At 40.5% G+C, this 9900-nt stretch overlaps 1 protein-coding gene across 1 annotated transcript in view; it reads right to left on the bottom strand.

The window, feature by feature from the left end:
• Positions 1-414: 414 nt before the first annotated feature.
• Positions 415-9900, bottom strand: part of lmcd1 (LIM and cysteine-rich domains 1) — a 71907-nt gene continuing 62421 nt past the window's right edge. Inside the window, 6 exon segments of the mRNA XM_067416354.1 lie at positions 415-572; positions 726-941; positions 7468-7550; positions 7553-7684; positions 7687-7763; positions 7765-7793. Of these exon segments, the coding sequence (XP_067272455.1) occupies positions 444-572; positions 726-941; positions 7468-7550; positions 7553-7684; positions 7687-7763; positions 7765-7793 (666 nt within the window). The 3' untranslated portion in view covers positions 415-443.

The raw sequence follows: 9900 nt of genomic DNA, 5'->3' as shown, positions 1-9900 counted from the left end.
AATGTTAATTAGATAGTATTATGCAGTTGAGTACCAATCACTGGCTTGGTTAACTGACATATCCATAACAGGAATAAACAATTCTGGTAAAAACATCTGACTAAACTTGTGTCCGGGATCAAAAATCACTGATTGCAGATTAGACATTAGAATTAACTTACATGTTGCCACATTATTATATAGTCTTTGGACTAACATGGACGTTTTGAGTTCTGAAACAATCAGCATGTTTTTTTTTATAGCGCAATTATATATGTAAAACAATTTGATTTTTCAATTCATGCCCCCTTTAATAAGTTTGCAGAATTAATATAAAATATTATTTTGTGATTTTGATATTGATATAGTCACAGGGTTTTTACTATTGGATGTAAGTGTTCTTTGCCTATTTACCAGGGTGCCATTTTAACATGATATTTTGTAGTTTTTTATTGTATTGTGAACTATTTTGATGGCCGTTTGTCACAACCACACTGAACTTTGATACTCTGCCCACAGAGCCAACAGCAGAAGTGCTCCTTATGCCAGACGTGGCCATTGGCCTCCTGAATGAACATCTCTGAGAAGATCAGCTGCAAAAGAAAGTAAGAGACAAAAGGAGAAGTCATTGGTGTTTATTTCACATACACATCTCGAGCGAAAGAATATATTATGTTGAGTTTTCCTTATTTTCTTTTATTGTAATTTCCTTAAGCCTTTGACTGATGAAAAGTGCTTTGTTTTACCTCATCACAGCCCAGGCAGCGAGGTCTGATGCTCTGGCAGTAATGGCGTCCACACATCAGGGCTCCTTCCTTCCAAAAGTAAATCAGGTCCACCAGAGCCTCTCCACACTCACAGCACACAAAGCAGGTGGGATGCCAGAGTCTCGTGTACCCTGCCCTGTCCGCATACACCACAGGACTGTCCAGAACGGCCTGATGTCCACAGCCACTGCAATGCTACGAGACAGAGAAAGAGCGTAAACATCAGGGGCCGTATTCACAAAACATCTTAAGACTAAAAATATATCCTCCTAACTTGCCAATTTAGGGGAAACTCTTAAAAATAATGTCTGTGTCAGTCCTAATTTTAGGACATTTTTGCCGTAAGAGTATTTCACAAAGCATTTTAGAGCTAAAACCAGTTATTGAAAAATAGCAACAACAGATTAACAAAGAAAGTCAAATGGTGAGATTAATACAAATTATTTACATAGCTTCAAAATACACAGATGCAAGAAAACATTAATTTAAAAGATTCTTGTGATTATGACACCCACAGAGTACAGTAATAGTCTCAAATGCAAAAAGTGTAATAATGAACTTTATCACAATATGCTAATTTTTTGAGAAGGCCCTGTAATTATTAGATATTGTGTTGCTTATTGAGGAGAGGTGTGCTGAAAGAATTAGGGATTCTGATGGAATTAGGTATGATGTAAATCCTACAGACATCGAAAAGTGGATTGCGTTGAATGTCATTGGTTTACACAGTTAGTGTTTTGACAACCATATTTAATTGCAGTCTGGTTCATACAACAACTTGTATGCAGTTTTCAAGCTGCTACCATATTAATGAATAACTAACCTTTTCTACACTTGTGATAGCTGTAACCATAACCTGCATCTAAAGTAACTAAAATTAATCTCAAAGATAACAATATCAACAATTATTTTAAAATTCTCGCTGTAAAGCTGCTTTCTACCATCTTAAAAATATATCTAAATGACGGCACATGCTTTCAATGCAAAATGCTGAACAGTTAGTACATGCGTTCATGAGCTCAAGGCTAGATTATTGTAATGCTCTACTGGGTGGTTGCCCTGCTCGCTTAATAAACAAACTCCAGCTAGTCCAAAACGCAGCAGCTCGAGTTCTTACTAGAACCAGGAAGTATGGGCTGCATTTCCCGATAACGTTGTCTCTTAGAGCGCTACGAAGACTCTAAAGGTTTAACTTAACTGAAGGTATACCATTTCTAGGTGTGTTCCCCGAACTATACCTTAGGAGGTCGCTTAAGGTATACCTTCTTAAGTGCGACGTTAGCGGGTGCTGTCCGTGGCGGCGGTGCTGAATTGGCTTATATCGATGGCTCAATAATCGATTATTTACTCTATTCAGGGGCTGTTTCACTGCGTTATGCGAAAAAATTATGTTCTTTATTAAATAAGCACTTCAGAAATAGTTGAACTTTCATTTATCATAAAAAATTGCAACCTAAATTTTACATAATTCTGAAATGAGTGCACGAACAAGCAATCTCATGCTCAACCCCATCATGAGCATCACGCGTCATTTAATTATTACAATGTATTTTCCACAGTGTCTTGATTTACTCCACAACCAGGGATGATTGCCCATGTAGCAGCTGCATCACATTATTGTGTAAATAACTAAATTATATTATTAGATGGCCTAGTCAATAAAAACGCAACACGCAAAACATATAATCAGCTGATATGGCGGAGAAAAAAGAAAGAAAGAGAAGAGCCGCCAGCAGCTGATTTTAGGGCTGAGGAGTAGCTGTCCCTCAGCCCTAAAATCCAACAACAAGTAGCTCCAACAAGATCTAAAAGCTGCTGAATTTGCTTTCGTGGTAGGTGAAATTTCTTTTAATAGCAGCTTCTGACATGGTAGCCAGGGGACTAAAGTTTTCATGTATGAAATAGTGCACATACACTAAATGGCTCCGCGGACAGCGCCGTTTTTGATTTAGCACAATTCTATTCGCTGCCTCCCTGCCAAAGTTTGACTAAACCCTCTTCCACAATCATTCCCTTTAAATAGGCTCCTAAGCCTTTCCTGTCTAATGGTTAGCCAGGTGATGTACCTTTGGATAATAATATCATTAAAAAGCTAACAACCATCAGTGTTTGTAATGACATTTTTTATGACAATTTTAATCCTTGCATAAAAAAAACAACAACAATTCAATTAGCCTTATTGAACACTGGGTGTTTGCAACTTGCGGAATTATATTCGTATAGACTGACATATAAAGCAGTCTATGCACAGTGGTGGCCACTAGTGAATGAACTGTCAATAGTGATAAGGTATAGCTAAGAGTGGTCCAGACCAACCTTACGAAGTATGACTTAAAGAAGGTGATTCTTAACTAAGTTCGTTTCGGGAAACACATATTAACGTTAAGGGATACCTTAAGGTATAACTTAAGAATGACGTAGAGTTAAGAACGTTTCGGGAAATGCAGCCATGATCATATTAGTCCAGTTCTGTCAACACTGCACTGGCTCCCTATTAAACATCGCATACAGTTTAAAATCTTGCTTATTACTTACAAAGCACTAAATGGTTTAGCTCCCCAGTACTTAAGCGAGCTCTTAACACTCACGTCTTAACTTGACAATTATACATTTATATTATAGGTATTATCAACTGGCCAGAGTATTGACCAGTTGATAATACCTAGAATATCAAAATTAACTGCAGGATCCTTTTCCTATTTAGTACCTGGACTCAGGAACAGTCTTCCTAGCATTGAAAGGGAAGGCCCCCCCCAAGCAGAGGTTGTCTCACTGAATAGTGGATGCCATTGTCCTGGCTTACCAGGTTCAGGCTTGCCATGCCCCTTGGGGTTAAAGTACACTCCACTAGGAGCGTAGCTTTCTCTTGGGCTCTGACACCTCGCTGACAGACGTTTGTAGAGCTGCAGGCTGGGTGACACCGAACATATTCGCCAGACTCTATAATCTGCGAGTGGAGCCTGTGTCCTCTTGTGTACTCACCCCAGTTGGCCAGTAACTGGAATGGCTTTGCTTGCTGTGTTATTCATCTCATTATATTCCTATTCTCTCTCTCTCTCTCTCTCTCTCTCTCTCTCTCTCTCTCTCTCTCTCTCTCTCTCTCTCTCTCTCTCTCTCTCTCTCTCTCTCTCTCTCTCTCTCTCTCTCTCTCTCTCTCTCTCTCTCTCTCTCTCTCTCTCTCTCTCTCTCTCTCTCTCCTCTCTCTCTCTCTCTCTCTCTCTCTCCCTCTAATGATAAAGACGTTTACGAGCCCTGTGATCGAGAAAATCATTCTGGTTGCTGCTTCTCCCTCAATCTCTCCTCTTTCAATGTCACTGAATTGACAGGGCAGCTCAAGCTCATTAAATATGCAAATCTATGATGTTTTTGAATCTAAAAACCACAAAAACATAATTAATTGACCTCAGACAACAGTATTAAAAAAAAGCCAATTCAGGGCACCTTTAAGGACTCAAGGACTCATTAAGACGGTCACCTGCTGCCACCGTTTAGTTTCATCCTTCCAACATTTTCTTATTTGTATATTCAAACTTATTTAAAACAATCATCTCTGTTACATATGTAACCCTCGTTCCCTGAGTCCTTGAGTCCTTTAAAGGTGCCCTGAATTGGCTTTTTTTTAATACTGTTGTCTGAGGTCAATTAATTATGTTTTGTGGTTTTTACATTCAAAAACATCATAGATTTGCATATTTAATGAGCTTGAGCTGCCCTGTCAATTCAGTGACATTGAAAGAGGAGAGATTGAGGGAGAAGCAGCAACCAGAAATGATTTCTCGATCACAGGGCTCGTAAACGTCTTTATCATTAGAGAGGGGAGAGAGAGAGAGAGAGAGAGAGAGAGAGAGAGAGAGAGAGAGAGAGAGAGAGAGAGAGAGAGAGAGAGAGAGAAGAGAGAGAGAGAGAGAGAGAGAGAGAGAGAGAGAGAGAGAGAGGGGAATATAATGAGATTCATCAGCCTGCTGGCTTTGCGATCGATGGCCATACATGTCTCAGTCCAGCGTACTAAAGGCATGTTTCTGTTAGATGTATAAGCAAAACGATTATATAAGCGAAACAAATCTATAACAATGCACTCAATACTCACATGTGTGTTGCACCATTCCTGTCGGGATCCAAATCCAGCATCGACTGGAGATTTGTTTATAAACGATCCCGCAGTGAACTAAAGTGAACATGTCCTTCCCCACGTGAGCTGGAACTTCATTAAAAATAAAGTTCAACCACTCATTCCTAATATTAGGATCAGAAGGAAGCTTATGCAGCGACTGTGTTCGTCCACAACCCGGAATAGCACAATATCTTTATCTTCCTCGGCATGTTTATTGTTGTTGACCAGCTAGCACGAGCCCTCCATGAGTAGGTGGGCGGGGCTACTGGATTAGATGAGTCGGTGGGCGGGCTACTGGATTAGATGAGTCGGTGGGCGGGGCTACTGGATTAGAGGAGTCGGGTGGGCGGGGCTACTGGATTAGAGGAGTCGGTGGGCGGGGCTACTGGATTAGATGAGTCGGGTGGGCGGGGCTACTGGATTAGATGAGTCGGTGGGCGGGGCTACTGGATTAGAGGAGTCGGTGGGCGGGGCTACTGGATTAGATGAGTCGTGGGCGGGGCTACTGGATTAGATGAGTCGGTGGGCAGGGCTACTGGATTAGAGGCGCTGTAGAGGCATTTCGTCGCGCACTGACATCAGTATAAAGCACAGGACCGTTTGTTGAGCCTGGTGTCTATAAAAGCTTTTCTTTGACTAGCCAGGAAGATTTCAGCTCTGAAACGTACAGGATATTCGTATATTACCATGACCTTTTATATATCAAAAGCTCCATGGAAAGTTGATTCCTCAATGTATCACCCCTTTAAACAAACAAATGATTTATTCAAGAATGAGGCAGTCGTTTACAAATAGGTAATTGAATCTTTGATTCAACCAAACAGTTCAATAACAGCACTCTTGGTTCTGTCATGTTGTTATAAATATAAAAACTCCAATTTGCAAAATTTTAACCATGTATGTTACTGAGTTCCTTTGTATGAGCAGCGCTTGTGATTTCTCCTCAAGAGGCTGTGCGAATAGCGCCCCCTACCGTATAACAGTTTTAACAGTTTTCACATGAATAGCCAGAAATTCAGTCAAGGGTGGGGAAAGAGATAAGTAGATTTGAAGTAAATTCCTATGTACACTATCAGTGGTCTAGCAAAAACAAAAATGCAGATACAGTTTTCTTTATAAATCAATATTTTCAAACAATGTAAGTTTCAAACAATGAGATGTAAGACAGTATGTAAAACTATATAAAAAACGTATTACATAAGTACAAGTGCACTGAAAGTATAAGTTTCAGTTTAAAAAGAAGTAAACTAATAGCACACATAAATTATTAGACTATGAGGCCATGATTGACAAAAAACAATGGAGGAAAATTGACCAAGACACCGGGGTTACATTCTTACTCTTTTATGAGAAGTACCATGGTATTTTTAATGACCACAGAGAGACATAATCTTGGTTTACAGGGATGTTTTTTCAGCAATATTTATGGCTACAAAGATTAAAAATACCTTCAGAATCTCAATTCCAGCATGTCCATAAAGGGAAAAATTATGTTTTTTTAGAAATTTGGGCTAATCAATAAAATTAGCTTGTGACTCTCATTACCCATTAAAGGGTTACTCCAGCGATTAGCATATGGCTTTGTATCAGCAGAAACCCTGGAGGATATCCCCCTGAGACGAGAGATTTATGTATTTTAATTCTGGAAAAAATCCTCTGATGATGCAAACTGACGATTTTTGCATCATAGGAGGATTTTTTGGCCAGAGGCTAAAGACTACAGACAGTAGAGGAAGCTATTTCCGCATGTTTTCAACCCGTGCATGGGCGGTGGGATCGCACTTACAGCACTCGGCTCAGCTCGGGCAGCTGTGGGCATTCATCTAAACGGAGCGGCGGAGCAAAGTGAGTGTTTCAACTTTTCAAATGAATTCCTATGAAAGTTAAAGGAACTGGTATGTAAGAAATATATTTCAATTACTCATAAAATGGCATGGCTGATATGTCACTAGACATTAAGAAATCATGTTCGTTTTAAATACTTAGACTTAATAACTGATGTTGATGTTGACCTGTTGTGTTTTGGCCTGAAAGCCCCACCCCTCCACCTATCGACCAATCACAAAGTCAGTAGTGCTTGGGCATCCGGGTTGCCAGGTCTGCTCTAGTTACCACAGCTGCAGATCTACAAACGTTCCTGCTGATCCAGCAGCCTATCTGGCATGAACTGAAAACACGCCAGACTGAACACGCACTGTGAATGTAGGTTATGCTTCGCCCCCGCGCCTACCTCAGCTCACGATTAATGTAATCTGACTCCTGCTGCGTTTGTGCCGTGACTCTGGCTCAGCTCACTCACATTATATTAAACAGACATGTTCAATTTGTAATTGTAGTGTCTGTTTTCTAACTGAACTGATTTTATGAAAATGAACGCGATGGCCAAGTGATTTAGTAGCAGTGGCTTTGGGATTGGCCTCGTAGGGCAGCGAAGCAAGTGCATTCTGGGAGTTGTTGTCTTTCATCCCCATGAGACAAAAAATTATTTTGTCTTTTTGTTATTATTTTATGTTGTCTTTTTTTCAGTCTAGAAGACACCAAATTAAAAAATAATTTCACATTTCTACTATATTTGAGGACCCAGTTTGTTAGTGCAATCCATTAACTTACATATTCCCTGTTGTTGCTGAGAGGAGACTGTGCTGTTCCATTAGTGGTAGTCTCATCATCTGGCTGTTCCTGTGGGCCTTTTCATTCTTCTTGGCTGTACCTTTTTCTCCAGGCAGGGCAACTTCTCCCACTCCTAAGGATTCCTCCTTATAGTGTTTCACAAACTGAGCCATAGCTTTCAGCTCCACCTCAGACAGGCTGTGGCAGTATGCAGGGTGTGATCATAGGAAGGTAGCTGTCTTATCAGTTGCCTGTGGCGATACAATGATCCTTCTGTGCCAGCTACGGTCGCCTTTCTTCAGGAGAAGCTCCATGTATTGCATCGCCTGACAGAAAGATAGATTTATAAGAGAATGGCAAACAAAACAAAAGAGAAATAAAAAAAAAAGGATGAAAAAATATTATATCTTATTGTGTAGTCATTTATTTAGAGAGAATTATCAAAAGAAAAAGATGTTATGTTGGCTCAAGAAATTTATCAGACTGGTTTTTCTAAAACAGACAATCAAAACCGAAATTTTCTTCGGGATAATAGATGTAAGGATGATTTACTATCCCCTCAGTGAATTTTTTTCCTCATTCCTAATAAGCTAGCCTAGTTCCCAAATGTTTTGTGAGAAGAGATGGTAAATAGACTGCATTTTTATAGTGCTTTCAACAGACCCATTAACCTGACGTGGTCATACTCAATTCTAGTCAGAATATGAGTCTGATGCTCCATTGGGCTGTGATTATGGGGCGTGTTTCAACCCAACCAGGAAAGACCTCAATTGGACAGACCTACAACCAATCAGAGCAACGAAGCGACGCATGACGCTAGTTGTCAAATATCAACAGAGCTCAACTGCACTGTGTTGCCAAGTGTGCGTTTTTTTCCACGGGTTGTTTTCCATGGCCGCGGGTTGAAGCGACCTTAATTATGTGATATATAGACCCATGATATATAGACCCTTGTTAAATCATCAAAATCAACAACATGTACAGGGAGTGCAGAATTATTAGGCAAATGAGTATTTTGACCACATCATCCTCGTTATGCATGTTGTCTTACTCCAAGCTGTATAGGCTGGAAAGCCTACTACCAATTAAGCATATTAGGTGATGTGCATCTCTGTAATGAGAAGGGGTTTGGTCTAATGACATCAACACCCTATATCAGGTGTGCATAATTATTAGGCAACTTCCTTTCCTTTGGCAAAATTGGTCAAAAGAAGGACTTGACAGGCTCAGAAAAGTCAAAAATAGTGAGATATATTGCAGAGGGATGCAGCAGTCTTAAAATAGCCAAGCTTCTGAAGCGTGATCATCGAACAATCAAGCGTTTCATTCAAAATAGTCAACAGGGTCGCAAGAAGCGTGTGGAAAAACCAAGGCGCAAAATAACTGCCCGTGAATTGAGAAAAGTCAAGCGTGCAGCTGCCAAGATGCCACTTGCCACCAGTTTGGCCATATTTCAGAGCTGCAACATCACTGGAGTGCCCAAAAGCACAAGGTGTGCAATACTCAGAGACATGGCCAAGGTAAGAAAGGCAGAAAGTCGACCGCCACTGAACAAGACACCAAGCTGAAACGTCAAGACTGGGCCAAGAAATATCTCAAGACTGATTTTTCTAAGGTTTTATAGACTGATGAAATGAGAGTGAGTCTTGATGGGCCAGATGGATGGGCCCGTGGCTGGATTGGTAAAGGGCAGAGCGCTCCAGTCCGACTCAGACGCCAGCAAGGTGGAGGTGGAGTACTGGTTTGGGCTGGTATCATCAAAGATGAGCTTGTGGGGCCTTTTCGGGTTGAGGATGGAGTCAAGCTCAACTCCCAGTCCTACTGTCAGTTTCTGGAAGACACCTTCTTCAAGCAGTGGTACAGGAAGAAGTCTGCATCCTTCAAGAAAAACATGATTTTCATGCAGGACAATGCTCCATCACACGCGTCCAAGTACTCCACAGCGTGGCTGGCAAGAAAGGGTATAAAAGAAGAAAATCTAATGATATGGCCTCCTTGTTCACCTGATCTGAACCCCATTGAGAACCTGTGGTCCATCATCAAATGTGCGATTTACAAGGAGGGAAAACAGTACACCTCTCTGAACAGTGTCTGGGAGGCTGTGGTTGCTGCTGCACGCAATGTTGATGGTGAACAGATCAAAACACTGACAGAATCCATGGATGGCAGGCTTTTGAGTGTCCATGCAAAGAAAGGTGGCTATATTGGTCACTGATTTGTTTTTGTTTGGTTTTTGAATGTCAGAAATGTATATTTGTGAATGTTGAGATGTTATATTGGTTTCACTGGTAAAAATAAATAATTGAAATGGGTATACATTTGTTTTTTGTTAAGTTGCCTAATAATTATGCACAGTAATAGTCACCTGCAGACACAGATATCCCCCTAAAATAGCTAAAACTGAAACCTAAAACTTCCAAAAATATTCAGCTT

Source organism: Pseudorasbora parva, chromosome 14 (genome assembly GCF_024679245.1).
Source record: "Pseudorasbora parva isolate DD20220531a chromosome 14, ASM2467924v1, whole genome shotgun sequence".
Taxonomy (NCBI): domain Eukaryota; kingdom Metazoa; phylum Chordata; class Actinopteri; order Cypriniformes; family Gobionidae; genus Pseudorasbora; species Pseudorasbora parva.
The sequence above is the reverse complement of the archived record's forward strand: the minus strand, read 5'-3'. Positions and strand labels throughout refer to the sequence as shown.